This window comes from Cololabis saira, chromosome 24 (assembly GCF_033807715.1).
Source record: "Cololabis saira isolate AMF1-May2022 chromosome 24, fColSai1.1, whole genome shotgun sequence".
Classification (NCBI taxonomy): Eukaryota; Metazoa; Chordata; class Actinopteri; order Beloniformes; family Belonidae; genus Cololabis; species Cololabis saira.
In genome coordinates, this window is record NC_084610.1 from 24,199,809 (window position 1) to 24,227,414 (window position 27,606).

Here is a 27,606-nt window from a genome sequence, read left to right on the forward strand (position 1 = left end):
AAGAACCTTTATTTTGAAGGCCGTCGTCACATTTAAACACCAATGATGATGTAAAAGCGCTGACACTCGCATCACCACGGAAACGCTCATTTTAACGTTTTAAGTTAGAATTCTTGACCCGAAAATTTTCATTTAACTTTTAAAAAGTCTGAATTTCTTTCATCTTTTAGTTTTTTGCAGGTTAGTGACTTAAAAAGTCTCAATTTTCTATGTAATTTGTGAGTTTCTCCAACAAAATTATGAATGTCTGAAATTCTGGTTTTGGGATTTTTAAAAGTTAACTTTTATTTGACTTTAATTTCTGACTGAATATTCTTCCTTTCACAACTTTTACTTCGACTTTTGAATTTTTGCTGCAAATTACAGAATTACACTGCAAAAACTCAAAATCTTAACAAGAATATTTGTCTTATTTCTAGTTAAAATGTCTCATTACACTTAAAACAAGACTCATCACTGGAAAATACAATAATTTTCACCTGTTTCAAGTAGATTTTCTCTTAAAATAAGTAGAAAAATCTGCCAGTGGAACAAGATTTTTTTGCTTGTAATGAGAAGATAAATCTTTTCCCACTGGCAGATTTTTACGATACAAGTTTTATCATTTTCAGGACACATGTAACAACAGTGCACTGGGAAACGACTTATTTTCTACTTATTTCAAGTGAAAGTTATTTCTCTGGTGATGACTCTTGTTTTAAGTGTAATGAGATTTTTTTTGACAAAAAATTTGACATTTTAACTAGAAATAAGACAAATATTCCTGGTAAGATTTTGAGTTTTTGCAGTGTAGAATTTCAGATTTAACCTTAAGATTTCTTTTCTTGCAGGTTTTTAGACTTTTTAAAGTTAGAATTTGCAGGTTTATGAGGTCAGAACTTCAGTCCAACAGAACCTCGTCCCTTTAATCTATTTACGTATTTTAAAGATTAGAGTCTCGAGCAGAGGATTACAGGATGATCAGAGGATGAGAGGATGAGAGGATGAGCAGCGGATGAGAGGATGAGAGGATGAGAGGATGAGCAGCGGATGACGGGATGAGGCACAGAAGGACCTTTATTTTGAAGGCCGTCGTCACATTTAAACACCAGATATGAAACACATTTAGAGAAGAGACGTCCCGCAACCGTCACCGGATATGATGATGAAGATAAAGATGATGAAGATGATAAAGATGATGATGAAGATGATGATGAAGATGACGATAAAAAAAGAGCCGTGTCCTCATCGTCGGTGGTGTAAGGCACCTGTCCACCCGTCCACCCTCAAAATATTAAGAATATTTGTCTTATTTCTAGTTAAAATGTCTCATTTTTAGTCAAAAAATCTAATTTCACTTAAAACAAGACTCAAAAACTCAAAAAACAACAATTTCCACCTGTTTCAAGTAGATTTTCACTTAAAATAAGTAGAAAAATCTGATTTTTTTGCTTGTAATGAGAAGATAAATCTTGTTCCACTGGCAGATTTTTCTACTTATTTCAAGTGAAAATTTACTTGAAACAGGTGAAAATAGTTATTTCAAGTTATTTTTTAGCTTTTTTGGTATTTTTCGACTAAAAATGAGGCATTTTAACTACAAATAAGACAAATATTCTTGGTAAGATTTTGAGTTTTTGCAGTGTAAAAGCAGCTTTAACGCTCCAACTGCACTGCAAAAACTCAAAATCTTAAGAATATTTGTCTTATTTCTAGTTAAAATGTCTCATTTTTAGTCAAAAAAATCTCAATACACTTAAAACAAGACTCATCACTGGAAAAAACTTCAAGTAGATTTTTGACTTTTTTCTCAAGATTGTACTTCAACATTAACCTCGACATTTTAACTTTTTTCTCCAAATTCCGACTTTTTTCTCAAAGTGCATAATGAAAAAAAAATCTAAATTTTTTTGTTTGTAATGAGAAGATAAATCTCAGATTTTTCTACTTATTTCAAGTGAAAATTTACTTGAAACAGGTGAAAATTGTCAAATAAGTTATTTTTCTGGTGATGACTCTTGTTTTAAGTGTAATGAGTTTTTTTTACTAAAAATGAGACATTTTAACTAGAAATAAGACAAATATTCCTGATTTTCCTGATTTTGAGTTTTTGCAGTGCAACATTACACGACTTTGGGGACTTTTTCCCAGGAGAAAAAATTACAAAACATGACGGTAAAAAATAAAAAAGCTCTAGAAAGTAACAGTCGGGTCCAAAAAGAACCGGGTTCTCGTCTTTTTTTTGCATTTGCATTTCAAGAGAGAATCAGTGATAAAAACAAGGTTATAAAAGCAACAGTCAGGTACGGTGGCCGAGACCCGCCATCGCTGAAAATAAAAGAAACGCTGCAAATAAAAACAAACAACGCTGCAAATAAAAAGAAACGCTGCTGCAAATTAAATAAACGCTGCAAATTAAATAAATGCTGCAAATAAAATAAACGCTGCAAATAAAATAAATGCTGCAAATAAAATAAACCCTTTGCAAATAAAATAAACGCTGCAAATAAAATAAACCCTTTGCAAATAAAATAAACGCTGCAAATAAAATAAAAGCTGCAAAAAAAATAAACGCTGCAAAAAAAATAAACGCTGCAAATAAAAATAAACGCTGCAAATAAAAAGAAACGCTGCAAATAAAAAGAAACTCTACAAATATAAAGAAACGCTACAAATAAAAACAAACGCAGCTGCAAATATAAAGAAACGCTACAAATAAAAACAAACGCCGCTGCAAATAAAAGAAACGCTTTTCAAATAAAATAAATGCTGCAAATAAAATAAACGCTTTGCAAATAAAATAAACGCTGCAAATAAAAACAAACACTGCTGCAAATAAAAGAAACACTGCAAATAAAATAAACGCCGCTGCAAATAAAAAAAAAACGACTCAAATAAAAAAGCCACAACAGAAGTGAATTACCGGGGACTATTTTTGCTGATGCACCGGTGTTGCACATTATTTTCACTTCCATTGTGGCTTTTTCATTTGCGTTGTTTTTTTAATTTTATTTGCAGCGTTTCTTTTATTTGCAGCAGCGTTTCTTTATATTTTCAGCATTTCTTTTATTTGCAGCGGCGTTTCTTTTTATTTGCAGCGTTTATTTTTATTTGCAGCGTTTCTTTTATTTGCAGCTGCGTTTCTTTTTATTTGCAGCGTTTCTTTTATTTTCAGCGATGGCGGGTCTCGGCCACCGTAGTTTCAGGAACAGAAGACCGACAGAGAAGCGGATGTTAGTGTTTCGTACGAGTCCGTCCTCGTCCCCGGACATCGTCCATCGTCCGGGTGATAAATGAGTGGTTTCCTCCCAAAAGTACCAGTATCCCGTTACGTCCCCGTCCCGGGGGAAAGTCCCAGCAGCCAATCAGGACAGAAATGTCCCTGGGACTCAGAAGTTCTTGAAAAACTCCAGGTCCTTCGGGGGGACGGGCGGGTCCTTCTTCCAGTCGTCCTCCGGGTAAACGTCGAAGTTGGACGTGTCGCCTTCGTGGGAAACTTTGGGGACGATGGGAGGCTGGAGAGAGACGGAGACACGGACAGACGAGATTAGTAGGTGGAGAGGAAATGGGCGTAGAGGGACGTAAACGGACTTAAATTAACTTAAATGAACTTAAACAAACTTAAACGAACTTAAACAAACTTAAATGAAATTAAACGAACTTAAACAAACTTAAATTAACTTAAATGAACTTAAACGAACTTAAACGAACTTAAACAAACTTAAACTAACTTAAATTAACTTAAATTAACTTAAATTAACTTAAATGAACTTAAACGAACTTAAACAAACTTAAACTAACTTAAATTAACTTAAATTAACTTAAATTAACTTAAATTAACTTAAACGAACTTAAACGAACTTAAACGAACTTAAATTAACTTAAATGAACTTAAACAAACATAAATTAACTTAAACAAACTTAAATGAAATTAAACGAACTTAAACGAACTTAAACTAACTTAAATTAACTTAAATTAACTTAAATTAACTTAAATTAACTTAAACGAACTTAAACGAACTTAAACGAACTTAAATTAACTTAAATTAACTTAAATTAACTTAAACGAACTTAAACGAACTTAAACGAACTTAAATTAACTTAAATGAACTTAAACGAACTTAAACGAACTTAAACGAACTTAAACAAACTTAAACGAACTTAAATGAACTTAAACGAACTTAAACGAACTTAAACGAACTTAAATTAACTTAAATGAACTTAAACGAACTTAAACGAACTTAAATTAACTTAAATGAACTTAAACGAACTTAAACGAACTTAAATTAACTTAAATTAACTTAAATGAACTTAAACGAACTTAAACGAACTTAAACGAACTTAAATTAACTTAAATGAACTTAAACGAACTTAAACGAACTTAAATTAACTTAAATTAACTTAAATGAACTTAAACGAACTTAAACGAACTTAAACGAACTTAAATTAACTTAAACGAACTTAAATTAACTTAAACGAACTTAAACAAACTTAAATTAACTTAAATGAACTTAAACAAACTTAAACGAACTTAAACTAACTTAAACGAACTTAAACTAACTTAAACTAACTTAAACGAACTTAAACAAACTTAAACTAACTTAAATTAACTTAAACAAACTTAAATTAACTTAAACGAACTTAAACGAACTTAAACTAACTTAAACTAACTTAAATTAACTTAAATTAACTTAAATTAACTTAAACGAACTTAAACGAACTTAAATGAACTTAAACAAACTTAAACGAACTTAAACGAACTTAAATGAACTTAAACAAACTTAAACAAACTTAAACTAACTTAAATTAACTTAAATTAACTTAAATGAACTTAAACAAACTTAAACAAACTTAAACTAACTTAAATTAACTTAAATTAACTTAAACGAACTTAAACAAACTTAAACTAACTTAAATTAACTTAAATTAACTTAAACGAACTTAAACGAACTTAAACTAACTTAAACAAACTTAAATGAACTTAAACAAACTTAAATGAACTTAAACAAACTTAAATTAACTTAAATTAACTTAAATGAACTTAAACAAACTTAAATGAACTTAAACAAACTTAAATGAACTTAAACAAACTTAAACAAACTTAAACTAACTTAAATTAACTTAAATTAACTTAAACGAACTTAAACGAACTTAAACAAACTTAAACAAACTTAAACTAACTTAAATTAACTTAAATTAACTTAAACGAACTTAAACGAACTTAAATGAACTTAAACAAACTTAAATGAACTTAAACAAACTTAAATGAACTTAAACAAACTTAAATGAACTTAAACAAACTTAAACAAACTTAAACTAACTTAAATTAACTTAAATTAACTTAAACGAACTTAAACAAACTTAAATGAACTTAAACGAACTTAAACGAACTTAAACAAACTTAAATGAACTTAAACAAACTTAAATGAACTTAAACAAACTTAAATGAACTTAAACAAACTTAAATGAACTTAAACAAACTTAAATGAACTTAAACGAACTTAAACTAACTTAAACGAACTTAAACTAACTTAAACGAACTTAAACTAACTTAAACTAACTTAAACGAACTTAAACAAACTTAAACTAACTTAAATTAACTTAAACAAACTTAAATTAACTTAAACGAACTTAAACGAACTTAAACTAACTTAAATTAACTTAAATTAACTTAAACGAACTTAAACGAACTTAAACGAACTTAAACGAACTTAAACGAACTTAAACGAACTTAAATTAACTTAAATGAACTTAAACAAACTTAAACGAACTTAAACTAACTTAAACGAACTTAAACTAACTTAAACTAACTTAAACGAACTTAAACAAACTTAAACTAACTTAAATTAACTTAAACAAACTTAAATTAACTTAAACGAACTTAAACGAACTTAAACTAACTTAAACTAACTTAAATTAACTTAAATTAACTTAAATTAACTTAAACGAACTTAAACGAACTTAAATGAACTTAAACAAACTTAAACGAACTTAAACGAACTTAAATGAACTTAAACAAACTTAAACGAACTTAAACAAACTTAAATGAACTTAAACAAACTTAAACAAACTTAAACTAACTTAAATTAACTTAAATTAACTTAAATGAACTTAAACAAACTTAAACAAACTTAAACTAACTTAAATTAACTTAAATTAACTTAAACGAACTTAAACAAACTTAAACTAACTTAAATTAACTTAAATTAACTTAAACGAACTTAAACGAACTTAAACTAACTTAAACAAACTTAAATGAACTTAAACAAACTTAAATGAACTTAAACAAACTTAAATTAACTTAAATTAACTTAAATGAACTTAAACAAACTTAAATGAACTTAAACAAACTTAAATGAACTTAAACAAACTTAAACAAACTTAAACTAACTTAAATTAACTTAAATTAACTTAAACGAACTTAAACGAACTTAAACAAACTTAAACTAACTTAAATTAACTTAAATTAACTTAAACGAACTTAAACGAACTTAAATGAACTTAAACAAACTTAAATGAACTTAAACAAACTTAAACGAACTTAAACAAACTTAAATGAACTTAAACAAACTTAAATGAACTTAAACAAACTTAAACAAACTTAAACTAACTTAAATTAACTTAAATTAACTTAAACGAACTTAAACAAACTTAAATGAACTTAAACGAACTTAAACGAACTTAAACAAACTTAAATGAACTTAAACAAACTTAAATGAACTTAAACAAACTTAAATGAACTTAAACAAACTTAAATGAACTTAAACAAACTTAAATGAACTTAAACGAACTTAAACTAACTTAAACTAACTTAAATTAACTTAAATTAACTTAAATTAACTTAAACGAACTTAAACGAACTTAAATGAACTTAAACAAACTTAAATGAACTTAAACAAACTTAAACGAACTTAAACAAACTTAAACTAACTTAAATTAACTTAAATTAACTTAAATTAACTTAAATTAACTTAAACAAACTTAAACAAACTTAAACTAACTTAAATTAACTTAAATTAACTTAAACGAACTTAAACAAACTTAAACTAACTTAAATTAACTTAAACAAACTTAAACAAACTTAAACGAACTTAAACTAACTTAAACGAACTTAAACTAACTTAAACTAACTTAAATTAACTTAAATTAACTTAAATTAACTTAAACGAACTTAAACAAACTTAAACTAACTTAAATTAACTTAAATTAACTTAAACAAACTTAAACAAACTTAAACGAACTTAAACGAACTTAAACTAACTTAAACTAACTTAAATTAACTTAAATTAACTTAAATTAACTTAAACGAACTTAAACGAACTTAAATGAACTTAAACAAACTTAAATGAACTTAAACAAACTTAAACGAACTTAAACAAACTTAAACAAACTTAAACTAACTTAAATTAACTTAAATTAACTTAAATTAACTTAAATGAACTTAAACAAACTTAAACAAACTTAAACTAACTTAAATTAACTTAAATTAACTTAAACGAACTTAAACAAACTTAAACTAACTTAAATTAACTTAAATTAACTTAAACGAACTTAAACGAACTTAAACAAACTTAAACTAACTTAAATTAACTTAAATTAACTTAAACGAACTTAAACGAACTTAAATGAACTTAAACAAACTTAAATGAACTTAAACAAACTTAAATGAACTTAAACAAACTTAAATGAACTTAAACAAACTTAAACGAACTTAAACAAACTTAAATGAACTTAAACAAACTTAAATGAACTTAAACAAACTTAAATGAACTTAAACAAACTTAAACGAACTTAAACAAACTTAAATGAACTTAAACGAACTTAAACAAACTTAAACTAACTTAAATTAACTTAAATTAACTTAAACGAACTTAAACGAACTTAAATGAACTTAAACAAACTTAAATGAACTTAAATTAACTTAAATGAACTTAAACAAACTTAAATGAACTTAAACAAACTTAAATGAACTTAAACAAACTTAAATGAACTTAAACAAACTTAAATGAACTTAAACAAACTTAAATGAACTTAAACAAACTTAAATGAACTTAAACAAACTTAAACGAACTTAAACAAACTTAAATGAACTTAAACGAACTTAAACAAACTTAAACTAACTTAAATTAACTTAAATTAACTTAAACGAACTTAAACGAACTTAAATGAACTTAAACAAACTTAAATGAACTTAAATTAACTTAAATGAACTTAAACAAACTTAAACGAACTTAAACAAACTTAAATGAACTTAAACGAACTTAAACGAACTTAAATGAACTTAAACGAACTTAAATGAACTTAAACAAACTTAAATGAACTTAAACGAACTTAAACAAACTTAAACGAACTTAAATGAACTTAAACAAACTTAAATGAACTTAAACAAACTTAAACTAACTTAAACGAACTTAAACAAACTTAAATTAACTTAAACAAACTTAAATGAACTTAAACGAACTTAAACAAACTTAAACGAACTTAAATGAACTTAAACAAACTTAAATGAACTTAAATTAACTTAAATGAACTTAAACAAACTTAAACGAACTTAAACAAACTTAAATGAACTTAAACAAACTTAAACTAACTTAAACGAACTTAAATTAACTTAAATGAACTTAAACGAACTTAAACAAACTTAAATGAACTTAAACAAACTTAAATGAACTTAAACAAACTTAAACAAACTTAAACGAACTTAAATGAACTTAAATTAACTTAAACAAACTTAAATGAACTTAAATTAACTTAAATGAACTTAAACAAACTTAAACGAACTTAAACAAACTTAAATGAACTTAAACAAACTTAAACGAACTTAAACAAACTTAAATGAACTTAAACAAACTTAAACTAACTTAAACGAACTTAAATTAACTTAAATGAACTTAAACGAACTTAAACAAACTTAAATGAACTTAAACAAACTTAAATGAACTTAAACAAACTTAAACAAACTTAAACGAACTTAAATGAACTTAAATTAACTTAAATGAACTTAAACAAACTTAAATGAACTTAAACAAACTTAAATGAACTTAAACAAACTTAAACAAACTTAAATGAACTTAAACGAACTTAAATTAACTTAAATGAACTTAAACAAACTTAAATGAACTTAAACAAACTTAAATTAACTTAAATTAACTTAAATGAACTTAAACGAACTTAAACAAACTTAAATGAACTTAAACGAACTTAAATTAACTTAAATGAACTTAAACAAACTTAAATGAACTTAAACAAACTTAAACGAACTTAAACAAACTTAAATGAACTTAAACAAACTTAAACGAACTTAAACAAACTTAAATTAACTTAAACGAACTTAAATGAACTTAAACAAACTTAAACGAACTTAAACAAACTTAAACTAACTTAAATGAACTTAAACGAACTTAAACGAACTTAAACGAACTTAAACTAACTTAAACTAACTTAAATTAACTTAAATTAACTTAAATTAACTTAAACGAACTTAAACGAACTTAAATTAACTTAAATTAACTTAAACGAACTTAAACGAACTTAAATGAACTTAAACAAACTTAAACGAACTTAAACGAACTTAAATTAACTTAAACAAACTTAAATGAACTTAAACAAACTTAAACAAACTTAAACTAACTTAAATTAACTTAAATTAACTTAAACGAACTTAAACGAACTTAAATGAACTTAAACAAACTTAAACAAACTTAAATGAACTTAAATTAACTTAAACGAACTTAAACGAAATTAAACAGACGTAAACGGGCGTAGACATTTACTAACTCCACCTCTTCCACCTCTACGTTACGTTTCACATTCTTGAGTTTATAAAGTCAGAATTTAATTTGTTAAAAGTAAAGAAAACTATTTCTGACTTTATGTCCTCACAAGTTCACAACCTGCTCAAATATTCGTCACGCTGTGATCCGACACCAGGCGTCACCAGAAACACAATAAAGTCACAATAAAACTGAATGTAAGAGTAAGTTTGAGACGAACCTTCATCTTCCTGAGGGGAACGTTCTCCCAGTCCACGGTCTTGAACCACCGGTGTTTCTTCACATCGTCAGCTCCGTTCTGGAACAGAGGAAACAGCTGTAACCATGGTAACCACGGTGACGGAGACTCCAGTTTGATCCTTATCAACGACTACGCGCATGTTCGGCCGATTCTTCGTAGTGTTTTTAATATATATTGAATTATTTTATATATCGTTGCATTTAACGTAATTTCCGGTCGGCGGCCGGAAGTGACGAAGTAAGTGAAACTAACATGGTTTAATGTTTGAATTGCGAAATGTTCTGTTCATGTTCATTAAGCTGCTGCTATTCATTCATTCATTCATTCATTCATTCATTCATTCATTCATTCATTCATTCATTCATTCATTCATTCATTCATCCATTCAGAATGTTGCACTAAGGTTAAGCCAGAAAGTATTTTAATTTTCTTGTGTTTGTGAGTTTGACTGGATGTCATTCAACTACCTCTTTTGAAGGTAAATGTATTTATTTTTGTTATTCACTATTCTGCACTTTTTGTTTTAGTTTACAATTTCATGTTTTTACGTTTTGTGTCACCAGAGCTGATAAGCTTTGTTGAAATAAATGTCCATGTTGTTTCCAATGGACAAGAAAAGAAACTTGGGATAATTTAAGTTTTAGTCCTCTTTTTTTTTTCTTTTTTTAATTCATTGCCAAAATATATCTGATCGGGAAAAAGTATCGGAAATGTATCGGGAGCCAAAAATGCACTGCAAAAACTCAAAATCTTAACAAGAATATTGGTCTTATTTCTAATTAAAATGTCTCATTTTTAGTCAAAGAAAATCTCATTACACTTAAAACAAGACTCATCACTGGAAAAAACATCAATTTCCACCTGTTTCAAGTAAATTTTCACCTGAAATAAGTAGAAAAATCTGCCAGTGGGACAAGATTTATCTTCTTATTACAAGCAAAACAATCTTGTTCCACTGGCAGACTTTTCTACTTATTTCAAGTGAAAATTTACTTGAAACAAGTGAAATTTTTCTGGTGATGACTCTTGTTTTATTTATTTATTTATTTTTTTATACCCATATGTTGCAAGATTTTATTTAATTTTTTTTACTCTTGTGCTACTGCCGGATGATTGCGATTTTGATGACTTTCCTATATCAAACCATTAAAAAGTTATTGCAGAAAATAGGAACTATCAAATATCGACCAATCAGAAGAAGGGGCGGGGCTAATTTGTACCAATTAAGGTCAAGGACTCAAGACCGAGTCCGATGACACCACCTACGACTCTTTATGTCAAACCATTCAAAAGTTATAACTCCAATTTGTGATCAAACCGTAGCTCGTAGCAGAAAAACGAAAACATCCTGAGAGACACAGAAGCCGGCAGATTCTGACAATCTTAATTTTATTCAGATATTCCTTAAAATGAGTGAGTAAGCTCAGTGCGAAGACAGAGTGAGATTCTTTTGAAGAAAACTTTTGATTACATTAGAGTCAATGGGGACGGAGTCAGGTATTGACGCCGCTTTAGCCTCCCCCGTTTACATTTTGTGCATACCCCACCTGTCAAAGTCACATTTTATGAATCCCAACACCTATGTCTACATTCTGACCAAAAATTATTTGTCTCTTTTTCACGGTTTGGCCGTGAGCTCGAGTTACAAATAAAGATTTGGGTTATTTTTTGCTGTTTCTCACACTCTACCAACTGAATTCCGCACTGACGAAAAAGTGATTTCCAGTCCTCGCTTGAGTGGTCATATCTTGAAAAGTGTACATCTTAGGAAAAAACTGCGCGTTGTTTTGGAGAGAAGAGAAGTTTTCCTCCGTTTTGAAGTTTGAATGACATTTCTACGTGCAAGTATGAGAAAGCAAGGTGCAGGGCTCCAGACTAACTTTTTCACAGGTAGCACTGGTGCCACCTAGCTTTTCATTTTGAGCGCGCTGCGTGTACGCACGTAACGTGCGCAGACCGTACCAGGTGCAGTCAGACAGAGAGAGAGGAGAAATAGGACTCGCAGGAATGAGCCAGAAAGTAAGATTGTATTATCAACCACTCCATTAATGCACTAACACAGCCGAGTGAAAAAAAAAAATATATATATTTTTTTCCACTAGTCCTCTTGCAAGTAGCACCGGTGCGACCTCATTAAATTTTAACTCGCACCTTAATAAATTAGGTCGCATATGCGACCTAATAGGTCGCACTCTGGAGCCCTGGCAAGGTGACTCAGAAAAAAGGTGAATTTTGGCTTTTTCTCCCCTCCTCCCATCCAGCATGACATTCAGCGCCACAAACATACATGGGAAAATATCCCCATTAGTTTGGAAATGTGGAAATGTTTGAAAACTATTTGTGCCATCGCTCTGAAAATTCACAGGACTGTAGTTAAATTCAGGGCCTACAACTTTCTAAATTGGTTCAGAATTTTTCGAGTAACCGTGTGCGAGTGGTGAGGCCCCAAAGTTCTCCCAATGCGTTCCGGATGGCCGAAAAAGCGCACGTTTTTGCACGTTGCGCAAAAACGTGCACACCAATCGCTAATAAAAGTCATACCACTCGATTTGCACTTAAGGCGCACATTTCTACGTTTTCTACGCCAGAGGAACTCCTCCTCCATTGCTATTGCATAGCTGTGGAGGAGGAGGCCTCTGGCACAGCCGTGGCAGTAACTAGACAAATATTCCTGGTAAGATTTTGAGTTTTTGCAGTGTAAAGGAGCTGCTGGATAGTCCAGCTGTTTATCTATAAAATGTGTAGGAATGGTTCAGTTTGTGATACAAGCATGAAATTTGGTACAAATAGCCAAAGGTTTCCCCAAAAGATATGGACGTGGAGCCATCGTGAATTTTCAACATGGACACAACTGTTTTCTAATGAGTCTACACTCGTCTTTTTTCCTCTTTTTTTCTCTTTTTTCATCTTCTCTTTTTTCATCTTTTTCTCCTTTTTTCTCTTTTTTTCCTCTTTTTGCCATATTTTTTTCCGATTTTTTCCTCTTTTTCAGCTTCTCTTTTTTCATCTTTTTCTCCTCTTTCTTTCTCTTTTTTCTTATTTTTTTCCATATTTTTTTCATCCTTTTTTTTCCTCTTTTTTTCTCTATCCCCAAAATATATGGACGTGGAGCCAAGGAAAAAGAGGAAAAAAAGAGGGACAAAAAGATGAAAGATGAAAAGATGAAAAAGGAGAAAAAAAGTGGAAAAAGAAGAGGAAAAAAAGAGGAAAAAAATATGGAAAAAAGAGGAAAAAAGGAGAAAAAAAGAGCCAGGGCAAACTGGCAATTCATTTCAACTAATCACTCATTAGAAAACACTTGTTTCTGGCGGCCATTTTGAAAAATGGCTGCCATGGGCGCCATGTTGAAAATTCACGATGGCTCCACGTCCAATTATTTTTGGAATGTCTTTGGCTAATGTGTGGACCAAATTTCATGCTTGTATCACAAACTGAACCATTGTTTTGGTTATCTCATGCACTAGGATGCGGCTCCTTCTTTTAATCAAAGAAATGGACCAACGTTTCATTTCTATGATGAAGGTCGACACTTCATCGCCTCACATCCCGGTAATCTCTCCGACTTTTCCGGGGGCCGTTGTGAGAACGATTATTAATAGTCTCAACTCATGCAGGCGCTCTGGACCGCTTGAGTAAATCAGACTGTAATTAAAGATGATGAACGTCTGTTTTCGTTCTGGCCTCGGCGCGTCGATACGGGCGGTGATTGCTCTCCGGATGAACGCCGGCGTTCCCGGATCAATATCCTCCTGTCTGGTGGAGATTCCTGTTCCTCCGCATTTTCATCGAGGAAAATTAGGACTAAATATCGTTGTAAACGAACCTTTATCACCTCAGGAAAACGAGACGCAACGAAAATGCTGGCCATGTGACGATAACGATGATTAAATATATAATCCAATATCGTAGAGGAATAAAAAACAGACTAAAATGTAGATTACAAAATAAAAACTCTGCTAAAATGTGTCTTCATTTTCGTTGATCAAAATGAGACGAAATGTTCTACCAAAGATCCTTAATGTCCATGTTTAAAGTAGTTTCCTCTGGTTTAGTGTTTAAACCACTTTAGTCTTTAGATCCACTTTCCTATACTGCAAAAACTCAAAATCTTAACAAGAATATTTGTCTTATTTCTAGTTCAAATGTCTCATTTTTAGTCAAAAAAAAATCTCATTACACTTAAAACAAGACTCATCACTGGAAAAAACATCAATTTTCACCTGTTTCAAGTAGATTTTCACTTGAAATAAGTAGAAAAATCTGCCAGTGGAACAAGATTTTTTTGCTTGTAATAGGAAGATAAATCTTGTCCCACTGGAAGATTTTTCTACTTATTTCAAGTGAAAATCTACTTGAAACAGGTTAAAATTGTCAAATAAGAAGTTATTTTTCTGGTAATGAGTCTTGTTTTAAGTGTAATGAGATTTTTTGACTAAAAATGAGACATTTTAACTAGAAATAAGACAAATATTCTTGGTAAGATTTTGAGGTTTTGCAGTGTGGGGAGAAATGTAGAAAAATAAATATGTTGTAAACTCAAACTAGAGTCTTCTGTATCTGGAATGAATGTATTCTTGAGTCTATAACAATAATATAATAATAAGATAACCTTGTTTGAATTGTAAAATGGGTTTGGATAAATACAATCTTTGACTAAAACTAGATTAAAATGGACAATTCTGACTAAAATAAGACTAAAATGCTCAGACTTTTAGTCGACTGAAACTTGACGCGACTAAAAGGAGAATGAACGAGACAAAAACTAATAAAAATAAAATGATAGCTGGACCCAAAGACTTCCTTTTTTTCTTCCTTTTTCCTTCCATTTTTAATCTCGACATTGACTTCTTTTTTTTTTTTTTTTAAAGATTTTTTTTGGGCTCTAGTGGCCCTTTATTGGAGATGCAGACTGGAAAGGGGTAGAGAGAGAACGGGGAAAGGTGCACGGGCTGGATTCGAACCCGCGACCGCTGCAGGAGGAGGACTGTAGCCTCAGTATATGGCCCGCTGCTTAACCCACTGCGCCACCGAGCGGCCCGTCATTGACTTTTTTCTTGACATTTCGACTTTCTTTCCTTTTTTTCTTCTTTTTTCTCTCTTTTTTCCCTTTTTTCCTTCCTTTTTCCTTTCCTTTTTAATCTTGACATTTCGACTTTTTTCTCGAAATTCCGACTTTTTCCTCAACATTTCGACTTTTTTCCCAAAATCTTGACCTTTTTTCTCGACATTTTGACTTTTTTCTCCAAGTGCATAATAAAAAACAAGCTTCCCCCAGTTATAACTAATATAGAAACATGCAGCATGTGTTGCCTTCATTCTAAGGCTGATACAAGACTTTTCATTTTTTGCAAACTTGACAAGACTAAAAGGAGAATGAACGAGACTAAAACTAATACAAACTAAAACGATAGCTGGACCCAAAGACTAGACTAAAACCAGAACTGAAACAGTCTGCCTGTGGTGGGGGGTTCCGGTTCCCCCCGACGTCTCACCTTCATGTTCCCGAGCCTCCGGGCTCGGTCGATCACCAGGAACTTCTTGATGAGATCTCTGGGGAGGAAGAGGAAGCAGGTCAGAGAAGTCCGTCCCCGAGTAGTTTCCCCCGCTACGTCCCCCGTCGTAAATGTGGGAATTAATACACGTATATGACCTTTATCTTGCTTGTTCAACAAGTGCTGAACATTTTCCACTAGAGTATTCTCTAAACGTAGAACACCAGATTGTTTGGAAATGACCCTGCAACCTTTCCTAGATCGACATACAGGAGCAACTCTTTCTTTAATCCCACTGCTGATGTCTTTCCGTCCTGGTGTTAACCTGCTCCCGTACCGTAGTGGTTTGTGTTTGCTCTTACTTTACGTAGAAGTCCAGGTGACGAGGGAACTCCAGTTTTCCAGACAGGATTTTCTGGTAGATGCCAAACGGATTGTCGTCGAAGAAAGGCGGATACCTGCGGACAGAAACAGACGTCAGCTGCAGCCGGCGTGACTCGGCGTGAAATACGACGCTGGCGTGAAATACGGCGCTGGCGTGACGCTGCAACGGGACGACTGCAGGTGCTGACAGACTCTCTAAGGTTCGTCACGGAGCAGTTTTTCCACGACTCCATCTCCCTCGGTGGAGCAGCTTCCACAGAAGTTCAGAGTTAGTCAGGGATCAGAAACACGGCGTGACTGGTTCCCATCACGACCAGATCTGCCCCGAGGGGGGGATTAAACCGACCTGGGGGGGGGTTGACCCTGAAACCTGTGTTTCTCTAACCTGCTCCTGCCCCGGAGGAGGATTCACAGGAGCAGCTGCTGCATTCCTGACCGGGACTCTGCAGGATTCTGAAGAACTTTCAGGGAACATGAGGTCTGATCTCTGAGGTGTTGGAGTAAACGATAAAAGCACTTGAACCCTCTTCTTGTGAAATGCCGGGAGTACCGTATTTTCTGGACTATAAGTCACTCCGGAGTATAAGTCGCACCAGCCATAAAATCCCAAGGCAGATCTCTAGATCAGGGATCATCAACCCGCGGCTCTTTAGCGCCGCCCTAGTGGCTCCTGGAGCTTTTTCAAAAAAATTTTTTTTTTCCTTTTTTCCTTTCCTTTTTTTTCTCTTTTTTCTTTCCTTTTTAATCTCAACATTTCGACTTTTTTCTCGACATTTCGACTTTTTTCTCGAAATTTTGACTTTTTTCTCAAAATTTTGACTTTTTTCTCGAAATTTTGACTTTTTTTCCTTGACATTTCGGCTTTTTTCTCAAAGTGCATAATGAAAAAAAAAAACTCCCCCCACTTCTAACTAATATAGAAACATGCAGCATGTGTTGCCTTCATTCTAATTCTGATACAAGACTTTTCATTTTTTGCGGCTCCAGACAAAAACACAAAAAAACAGTTTTTTGTGTTTTTGGTCCAATATGGATCTAAAACATTTTGGGTTGGTCTAATGGAAGCATAACGTAACCCCGGCCTCTACTGTAGCGCCTTATAGTGCGGAAAATACGGTACACATACCATTGTTGAAGAGGAGATGGTGGGAAAAGCAGATGCTTTGCACTGGGGGTCTTATCTGTGTTCTGGGTGGGCACCCCAGGTGAGAGAAATAACAAAGGAGATGGAAGTGACACATTCGGGGGGGTCTTTCCGTAGCTGGCTCCACCAATGAAATTCATTTGCAAAGAACACCCCCCTTTTTAGTATAAAAATGAACTGGATGTGCATTTCTCTCTTACTTCTGTGGTTTAAAGACAAATGAACCTCCGGCCGGAAAACCTTGTACTAGACATATTAAAAGCTTGTATTAACCTTTGATTCTATTCCACTAGTCTTTGTTATGGTTCGCCAGACAAACGAACACGAATCTTTTAGATCCAACGCAAAACAATTAAAATTTGTGCTTATTAATCACAAAACACAGTTTAAACTATGACCAAATCCGCTGGGACCCGATGTGTCAGTGTTCACCAGACTGCAGCTTCACCAGGACCAACGATGATGGTTGCTGTTGATCCAGAACCAACCTGGTTAAGGAGCATCAAACTCTCTCTTATCTACGCAGAAGTAACGCTTAAATATAAAGAAGGCTTCCCACAGTGTGATCCATGGTGAAATGTGCAGCTATATATAGATATATGTAACTATATGCACTTGTTTCCCTCCAGTTCTGCAGCTTGAAACCTCCCACTGCAGGAATCAGACTTTCAGTGTGAATCCTCCATGAGAGGAGATGGAGCAACGCCGCCCCCTGCTGGCTGCAGACTGTCACTCACCCGGCCAGCATCTCAAACACCAGGACCCCCAGGGCCCACCAGTCCACCGCCCGGCCGTGGCCCTTGCTCTGGATCACCTCCGGGGCCAGGTACTCCGGGGTCCCGCACAGAGTCCAGGTCCTGGGGGGAAAACAGGGGGAACAGAGGTTAGTTACAGACGAGCAGGTCCCATAGCTGTTCACAGACTCCACATGACCTCAGAAATAAGATAATAATAATTAAAGCTGCAAACAGCGATGAACGGGCCCTCGCGCGTGCAATTTTTACCCATAAAGAATCAAAACTAAGTCCGATTACACCACCCACGAGTCTTTATGTCAAACCATTCAAAGGTTATGGCAGAAAATAGAAACTATCAAATATGGACCAATCAGATGAAGGGAGGGGTGCGCTTTTTGGCGTGTATCGTCACCACGGTAACGCTTTTGAAAGAGAAAAGTAATGCGTGTCGTCGCAGGATGGAGACGCACATTTTGATAACACACCTGGGTGCACGTTACGGTTCGGGCCGCATTAACCGTCGAAGGAATGGCATAAATTGCGCCAAAATTACACGATTAATTCAAAATGGCCGACTTCCTGCTGGGTTTGGGCCATGGCGCCAAGAGACTTTTCTTTAAGTTGTGACATGATACAGGTGTGTACTGATTTTCCTGCATGTACGTCAAACCGTATTGTGGGGCTTGAGGCACAAAGTTTTCTAGGGGGCGCTGTTGAGCCATTAGGCCACGCCCATTAATGCAAACCATTAAATATCACATTTTTCACCAGGCCTGACTTGGTGCAAAATTTGGTGACTTTTTGGGCACGTTTAGGGGGAAAAGGGCCCTCCTTTCGTCAGAAGAAAAACAACGAGAACAATTCTTACAGATACATTAGAGCCTTCGCACTGTCAGTGCTCGGGCCCTAACAATAATACATTTAATTTGTTAGACGCCTTTCATGACACTCAAGGTCGCCGTACAACAATCAGAATACAAAAACACAATTTAAACAATATAGAACAGCAAAGTTAGTAAGGTAAACACATCAGTAACTAGACTCTTCTCCTCCGTTGTTCCCAGACGGGGGAACGACCGACCAAACTGTCTGATCTGCAGGTCTGTATCTACTTTTAAGAGCAAGCTAAAGACTCTTTAAGGAGAATTTCTGCATCTAGTGAACTTCTCTGCTCATCAGAATTAGTTAGAAGATCCAGATCTCTGCAGGACTCAGCACTGAGGAAGCTGCACTTATGACAAGATGTCCTATGATGGTGTATTTTTAGATGTAGCTTTCTTGTATAAAGGGACTATTGTGTTGGGCGAAAAAAAAAAACTATTTCTAGCATTAGCATGGCAGCACCTGAGTCCAACTGGACTCTCAGGATTCTGACCAGCACTGAGGCAGCTGGATCCTCATATGTGGTTTCTGCTTGTGTTGTTCTCTCAGATCTAAGTCGCTGTGGATAAAAGCATCTGCTAAATTCAATTCAATTTTATTTCTATAGCGTCTATTACAACAGAAGTCTTCAGGATCTTTCCAGAGACCCAGAACATGAACCCCCGAGCAATTATTACATAAACACTGGCAGGTAAAAACTCCCCTTTAGGAGGGAAGAAACCTGGACCAGGACAATACAAGTAAATGGACTTATTTTCATAAAGCGCCTTTCTACTAAGAAATGTACGTTTTACGTCTCATTTATTCATTCACACACACACTTTTTTTCCTATTTTTCCCTTTTTTCATTTTTTTCCTCTTTTTTCCTCTTTTTTCCTCTTTTTTAATCTTTTTTCCTCTTTTTTAATCTTTTTTCCTCTTTTCTTTCTTTTCTCTTTTTTCATCTTTTTTCCTCTTTGTTCCTATTTTTCATTTTTTCCTCTTCTTTTTTTCCTCCTTTTTTCCCTCCTTTTTCCACTTTTTTCTTTTTTTCATCTTTTTTCTCTTTTTTTTCCTCTTTTTTCCTTATTTTCATAAAGCATCTTTCTACAAAGAAATGTACGTTTTACGTCTCATTTATTCATTCACACACGCACTAATATACTTGGAAACAGTTAGGCACCAAATATAATATATTTAATTTTCTCAGATGTTAAAAATAAGAACTTTATTGATCCCACATAGGAGTAATTCATGTTATATCAGCTATAGAGAACAGGGTAGTGCCGAAAAACAATATATATCCCCCCTCACAAAAATAAGAAAAATAGGGAAACATATTTCCTCATCAACAAAACAAATTTAAAATTTTCCAAATAACAAACTAACATATTTGAACCATTTTTCAGACAATAAAATAACTGAAAAAATCTGAAAAATGGTTCAAATATGTTATTTTGTTACTTGAAATAAATATATTTAAATATGTTTATGTAAAATTTGTTTTGTTGATGAGAAAATATGTTTCTCTATTGTTCTTATTTTTGTGAGGGGGATATATATTGTTTTTCGGCACTACCTTGTTCTCTATAGCTGATATTAGTGAATCGGGTAGGACTAAATAAGTTTACACCTCTTCCTACTACATTTTTGGCACATGTAAATCAAGATAGCAAGTTTTAAGGGATGAAATTCTTTGTTTTGTTTTCTTAAACTTCTCATGAAGTGTTGTATTTTTTTTTTTACATGTACAAAAATAAAATAAATAAAATAAAAATATAACATGAATTACTCCTGTATGGGATCAATAAAGTTCTTATTTTTAACATCTGAGAAAATTAAATATATTATATTTGGTGCCTTAATGTTTCCCAAGTATATTAGTGCGTGTGTGAATGAATAAATGAGACGTAAAACGTACATTTCTTTGTAGAAAGATGTTTTATGAAAATAAGTCCATTTACCTGTATTAGTTTCCAGCGCAGTCTTGAACATCCAATATGGCGGCGACGTTGACGTATCGCAGCAGCGGGAAAACCACTTGACGGGGCGTCTACGTATATATATATCTATAGCAGTAGCAGTAGCAGTAGTAATACTAGTGTGAGCTGCTGGCGTGTAAACAGGCCGGAGCTGCGCGGGAACACCCCCCCCCTGGCTGAGTGATCTGAGCAACTCCGTCATCTGCAGTCCTGCAGGGTTGAGGAGTTGAGGAGGAATCTGAGGTTCCGGGGATGAGAGATGACGAGAGGAGAAGCTCGACTCCTGGACCAGACGTTAAATTAATCTCGACATTTTGACTTTTTTCTCAAAATTTCGACTTTTTTCCTCAACATTTCAACTTTTTTCTCAACATTTTGACTTTTTTCTCGACATTTCGTTATTTTTCTCGAGATTGTGATTTTTTTCTCAAAATTGTGATTTTTTTCTCAACATTTCGACTTTTTTCTCAAAATCTTTATTTTTTTTCTCAAAATTTCGACTTTTTTCTCAAGATTGTCCTTCAAAATTAATCTTGACGTTTCGACTTTTTTCTCAAAATTTTGATTTTTTTCTCAACATTTCGACTTTTTTCTCGACATTTCAACCTTTTTCTCAAGATTGTCCTTCAAAATTAATCTCGTCATTTCGACTTTTTTCTCGACATTTCAACTTTTTTCTCAACATTTTGACTTTTTTCTCGACATTTCGATTTTTTTCTCAAAATTTTGATTTTTTTTCTCAAAATTTCGACTCTTTCCTCAACATTTCAACTTTTTTCTCAACATTTTGACTTTTTTCTCAACATTTTGACTTTTTTCTCGACATTTCGATTTTTTTCTCAAAATTTTGATTTTTTTTCTCAAAATTTCGACTCTTTCCTCAACATTTCAACTTTTTTCTCAACATTTTGACTTTTTTCTCGACATTTCGACTTCTTTCTCAAAGTGCATAATGAAAAAAATCTTCCCCCAGTTCTAACTAATATAGAAACATGCAGCATGTGTTTCTTCATTCTAATTCTGATACAAGACTTTTCATTTTTTGCGGCTCCAGACATATTAGTTTTTTGTGTTTTTGGTCCAATACGGATCTAAAACATTTTGGGCCGCCGCTGCAGCAGCAGGCTGCAGATATGACGAGAGGAGAAGCGCGACTCCTGGACCAGACGTGAGGGATGAACGAGTGTGAACAATCAACAATAACAGATCTGAGGAGGATGATTGGCCTCTCCCGCCCCCCGACACATGCTGCCGGGTTAACAAGCGCTGCTTTCCCTCTGAGAGACTCGGCCGCCGTCCCATCATCATCTGTCACCGGCATCACCTGGGCGATGACCTGCTCTGGCCCGTCGCCATGGCGACGCTCATTTGTATGGAAATCAGGCCGGTCCCGGTGAAGGATGAGGAGGCCGTTGTCACGGATACGGGACGGGCAGAGACACGTGTCGGTGCAGAAACTGCAGGACCGCCGGCTGCCAGCAGGGGTCACCGTGGTAACGGAGATGGCAAGAATGCATTTGATTCTTAAGATTCAGAATTGATTATCAAGATTTGATTCGATATTGATTTGGGTTAGTGTTATTAAAACTGTTTTTTCAGCTGTTGCATGAATTATATGACTGTAGTTCTGCAACATATTAATACTAGTCTTACTTTCTTGATCATTTGTTACCAACTAGTGTCGAGCCAGCACCGCCGCAAACCGCCCCAGCACATGCTGGAGGTCCCGGTCTGATGAAGCCAACAGGACAACATCATCTGCAAAAAGCAGAGATGAAATCCTGAGGTTCCCAAACCGGATCCCCTCCGGCCCCTGGCTGCGCCTAGAAATCCTGTCCATAAAAATTATGAACAGGACCGGTGACAAAGGGCAGCCCTGCCGGAGTCCAACATGCACCGGGAACAAGTCTGATCTACTGCCGGCAATGCGAACCAGACTCCTGCTTCGATCATACAGAGACCGGACAGCCCTTAGTAGAGGGCCCCGGACTCCATACTCACTCAGCACCCCCCACAGAATGGCACGAGGGACACGGTCAAATGCCTTCTCCAGATCCACTAAACACATGAACCCTCGAGCACCCTGCGGAGGGTATAGAGCTGGTCCAGTGTTCCACGACCGGGACGAAAACCGCATTGTTCCTCCTGAATCCGAGGTTAAACTATCGGCCGTATTATCCTCTCCAGTACCCTGGCGTAGACTTTCCCCGGGAGGCTGAGAAGTGTGATCCCCCTGTAGTTGGAACACACTCTCTGGTAGTGCTGGGCGGTATGACCAAAAATTTATATCACGGTATTTTTCAAAATTATATCGGTTTCACGGTATATCACGGTAATTTTTTTTTCATGCACAACTGGGTGTTAACCACATTTTCTAATGATTTGGAAAGGAATTGCGTTGCAGTAAATTGGCTTAGAATGGCCTATTTTACTGTCAAATCAAATCAAATAAACTTGATTTAGGCATGCTTTTCAAAGAAAAAAATATTTTACAAAATTACAAGGTAGAAAATATTTATTGAACATAAAAAACTGAACATTTTTTAATTTCCAGCATTATGTTGTTTTGGTTCCACCTCCTGGTGAATGTTGGTAAAATTCTTATGTGGTTACTTTTTGGTTGGCCAACGATTTATGTTTGTGGTGCAACCGTTACGGGAGCGGCCAGTCTATTTCCTTATGTTACAACGCTGTTATTAATTGTTCGGTTTTTTTCCCACTTATTCCACCGAACACCGAAAGTTTTTTTTTGGCATTTTCGGCCGAACAATTTGGGTTACCGAACAATCGGTGCATCACTGCTGCTAAACAGTCCCCTCACAAACAGTGTCCAGCGGCGCTACGTTCCCAACGTTGTGTACGCTACTGTACATACTCACCGGTATTAGAAAAATAAACACCCGTATTCGGTATGAACCGGTATACCGCCCAGCACTACTCTCCGGTCCCCCTTTTTAAACAGAGGGACCACCACCCCGGTTTGCCACTCCAGCGGTACTGTCCCCTTCCTCCATGCGATATATCAGAGGCGTGTCAACCAAGACAGCCCTACGACATCCAGATACTTGAGGTACTCAGGGCGAATCTCATCCACCCCCGGTGCCATTGAGGAGCTTACGAACCATTTTTAGTAATTAATATGAGAATCGATTTAGAATCAGAGAATGGATTTTTTCAACACAGGCCTAGCAGGGCGGTTGATTTCCTCCACCGGGCCGTTGTGCCACCCTCTCCGTTTCCAGAAGTGGGTCAGTTGAGCATCAGAGGTTTCTCCTCTCCATCTGCCACCAACAGTAATCTGACTCCATTACGTTTACATGTCAGCAGGTCGTCACTGCTGCAGAGGCTGCAGATATTAAATCCTCCCCGCCGAGCATCTCTTCAGTCCTGATGAGGCCGTTCTCAACACAACCATTTATCACGGTCTGATCAATCATTAGCTCACATCAGCTACACCGCGGCTCTAGAGCCGCATGCGGCTCTCTAGCGCCGCCCTAGTGGCTCCTGGGAGCTTTTTCAAAAATGTTTGAAAAAAAAAAAGTCCTTTTTTCCTTTTCCCTTTTTTTTTTTTTTTTCTTCTTTTTTCCTTTTTCCTTTTTTAATCTCGCCATTTTGACTTTTTTCTCAAAATTTAGATTTTTTCCTCAACATTTCAATTTTTTTCTCGAGATTGTCCTTCAAAATTAATCGCAACATTTCAACTTTTTTCTCAAAATTTAGATTTTTTTCTCGACATTTCGACTTTTTTCTCAACATTTCAACTTTTTTCTCAACATTTCGACTTTTTTCTCGAGATTGTCCTTCAAAATTAATATCGACATTTTGACTTTTTTCTCAAAATTTAGAGCTTTTCCTCAACATTTTTACTTTTTTCTCGACATTTCGACTTTTTCGTCGAGATTGTCCTTCAAAATTAATCTCGACATTTCAACTTTTCTCTCAAAATTTAGATTTTTTTCTCAACATTTCGACTTTTTTCTCAAACATTTAATTTTTTTCTCGACATTTCGACTTTTTTCTCGACATTTCGATTTTTTTCTCGAGATTGTCCTTCAAAATTAATCTTGACATTTCAACTTTTTTCTCAAAATTTAGATTTTTTTTCGACATTTCGACTTTTTTCTCAAAATTTCGACTTTTCTCTCAAGATTTAGATTTTTTTCTCGAAATTTCGACTTTTTTCTCGACATTTCAACTTTTTTCTCAAGATTGTCCTTCAAAATTAATCTCGACATTTTGACTTTCTTCTCGACATTTCGACCTTTTCCTCGAAGTGCATAATAAAAAAATAAATCTCCCCCCAGTTCTAACTAATATAGAAACATGCAGCATGTGTTGTCTTCATTCTGAGGCTGATACAAGACTTTTCATTTTTTGCGGCTCCAGACATATTAGTTTTTTGTGTTTTTGGTCCAATACGGCTCTAAAACATGTTGGGTCGCCGCTGCAGCGGCTGCAGATATTAAATCCTCCCCGCCGAGCATCTTCAGTCCTGATAAGGCCGTTCTCAACTCAACCATTTATCACGGCTGTAGTCTGATCAATCATTAGCTTTAACACGGCTGTAGTCTGATCAATCATTAGCTCACATCAGCTCCGTGGAGCTGCAGTGCGTGAACCTGGTGGAAATAAGACCTCCAGTGTTTACATCCCCCTGATCTCTCCTCGGCTAATCACCGCTCTCTCCGTCTCTGCAGAGTTGGAGATGATAGAATATGCAAATGGAGCGTCTTAACTGGGAGCTGGAGGAGAAAGCTAATCCATTCCAGCTGTCACGGCGGAGAGGAGAGGGTTAGAGACTCCGTCAGACTGAATAAAAGCTCAGGTTCGTCTCCTGGCGGGGCCGGTGAGTGCCAGCTGCCGGAGAGACGATGGTTATCGTGAATCTCGCCATTTCGACTTTTTTCTCGAAATTTCGACTTTTTTCTCGACATTTCGACTTTTTTCTCAAAATTTTGATTTTTTTCTCGACATTGACTTTTTTCTCAGAATTTAGATTTTTTTCTCAACATTTCGACTTTTTTCTCAAGATTGTCCCTTCAAAATTAATCTCGACATTTCGACTTTTTTCTTGAAATTGCGACTTTTTTCTTGAAATTTCAACTTTTTTCTCAATATTTCGACTTTTTTCTTGAAATTTCGACTTTTTTCTTGAAATTTCGACTTTTTTCTTGAAATTTCAACTTTTTTCTCGACATTTCGACTTTTTTCTTGAAATTTCAACTTTTTTCTCGCCATTTCGACTTTTTTCTCGACATTTCGACTTTTTTCTCAAAATTTTGATTTTTTTCTCAACATTTCGACTTTTTTCTCAAGATTGTCCTTCAAAATTAATCTCGACATTTCGACTTTTTTCTTGAAATTGCGACTTTTTTCTTGAAATTTCAACTTTTTTCTCAATATTTCGACTTTTTTCTCGATATTTCGACTTTTTTCTTGAAATTTCGACTTTTTTCTTGAAATTTCAACTTTTTTCTCGACATTTCGACTTTTTTCTTGAAATTTCAACTTTTTTCTCGACATTTCGACTTTTTTCTCGACATTTCGACTTTTTTCTTGAAATTTCAACTTTTTTCTTGAAATTTCAACTTTTTTCTCGACATTTCGACTTTTTTCTTGAAATTTCAACTTTTTTCTTGAAATTTCAATTTTTTTTTCGATATTTCGACTTTTTTCTTGAAATTTCGACTTTTTTCTTGAAATTTCAACTTTTTTCTCGACATTTCGACTTTTTTCTTGAAATTTCAACTTTTTTCTCGACATTTCGACTTTTTTCTCGACATTTCGACTTTTTTCTCGACATTTCGACTTTTTTCTTGAAATTGCGACTTTTTTCTTGAAATTTCAACTTTTTTCTCAATATTTCGACTTTTTTCTCGATATTTCGACTTTTTTCTTGAAATTTCGACTTTTTTCTTGAAATTTCAACTTTTTTCTCGACATTTCAACTTTTTTCTTGAAATTTCAACTTTTTTCTCGCCATTTCGACTTTTTTCTTGAAATTTCGACTTTTTTCTCGACATTTCGACTTTTTTCTCAAAATTTTGATTTTTTTCTCAACATTTCGACTTTTTTCTCAAGATTGTCCTTCAAAATTAATCTCGACATTTCGACTTTTTTCTTGAAATTGCGACTTTTTTCTTGAAATTTCAACTTTTTTCTCAATATTTCGACTTTTTTCTCGATATTTCGACTTTTTTCTTGAAATTTCGACTTTTTTCTTGAAATTTCAACTTTTTTCTCGACATTTCGACTTTTTTCTTGAAATTTCAACTTTTTTCTCGACATTTCGACTTTTTTCTCGACATTTCGACTTTTTTCTTGAAATTTCAACTTTTTTCTTGAAATTTCAACTTTTTTCTCGACATTTCGACTTTTTTCTTGAAATTTCAACTTTTTTCTTGAAATTTCAACTTTTTTTTCGATATTTCGACTTTTTTCTTGAAATTTCGACTTTTTTCTTGAAATTTCAACTTTTTTCTCGACATTTCGACTTTTTTCTTGAAATTTCAACTTTTTTCTTGAAATTTCAACTTTTTTCTCGACATTTCGACTTTTTTCTTGAAATTTCAACTTTTTTCTTGAAATTTCAACTTTTTTTTCGATATTTCGACTTTTTTCTTGAAATTTCGACTTTTTTCTTGAAATTTCAACTTTTTTCTCGACATTTCGACTTTTTTCTTGAAATTTCAACTTTTTTCTCGACATTTCGACTTTTTTCTCGACATTTCGACTTTTTTCTCGACATTTCGACTTTTTTCTTGAAATTTCAACTTTTTTCTCGACATTTCGACTTTTTTCTTGAAATTTCAACTTTTTTCTTGAAATTTCAACTTTTTTCTCGACATTTCGACTTTTTTCTTGAAATTTCAACTTTTTTCTCGACATTTCGACTTTTTTCTTGAAATTTCAACTTTTTTCTTGAAATTTCAACTTTTTTCTTGAAATTTCAACTTTTTTCTTGAAATTTCAACTTTTTTCTCGACATTTCGACTTTTTTCTTGAAATTTTGA

The 27,606-nt window shown here is 34.0% G+C and overlaps 1 protein-coding gene across 1 annotated transcript in view; it reads right to left on the reverse strand.

Annotated features, from left to right (window-relative positions):
- Positions 1–3,133: 3,133 nt before the first annotated feature.
- Positions 3,134–27,606, reverse strand: part of prkx (protein kinase X-linked) — a 50,649-nt gene continuing 26,176 nt past the window's right edge. Inside the window, exons 4-8 of the mRNA XM_061715401.1 lie at positions 17,751–17,870; positions 15,848–15,943; positions 15,486–15,543; positions 9,973–10,050; positions 3,134–3,494 (exon numbers count right to left, since the gene is read on the reverse strand). Of these exons, the coding sequence (XP_061571385.1) occupies positions 3,369–3,494; positions 9,973–10,050; positions 15,486–15,543; positions 15,848–15,943; positions 17,751–17,870 (478 nt within the window). The 3' untranslated portion in view covers positions 3,134–3,368. The remainder of the gene's footprint in view (positions 3,495–9,972; positions 10,051–15,485; positions 15,544–15,847; positions 15,944–17,750; positions 17,871–27,606) is intronic.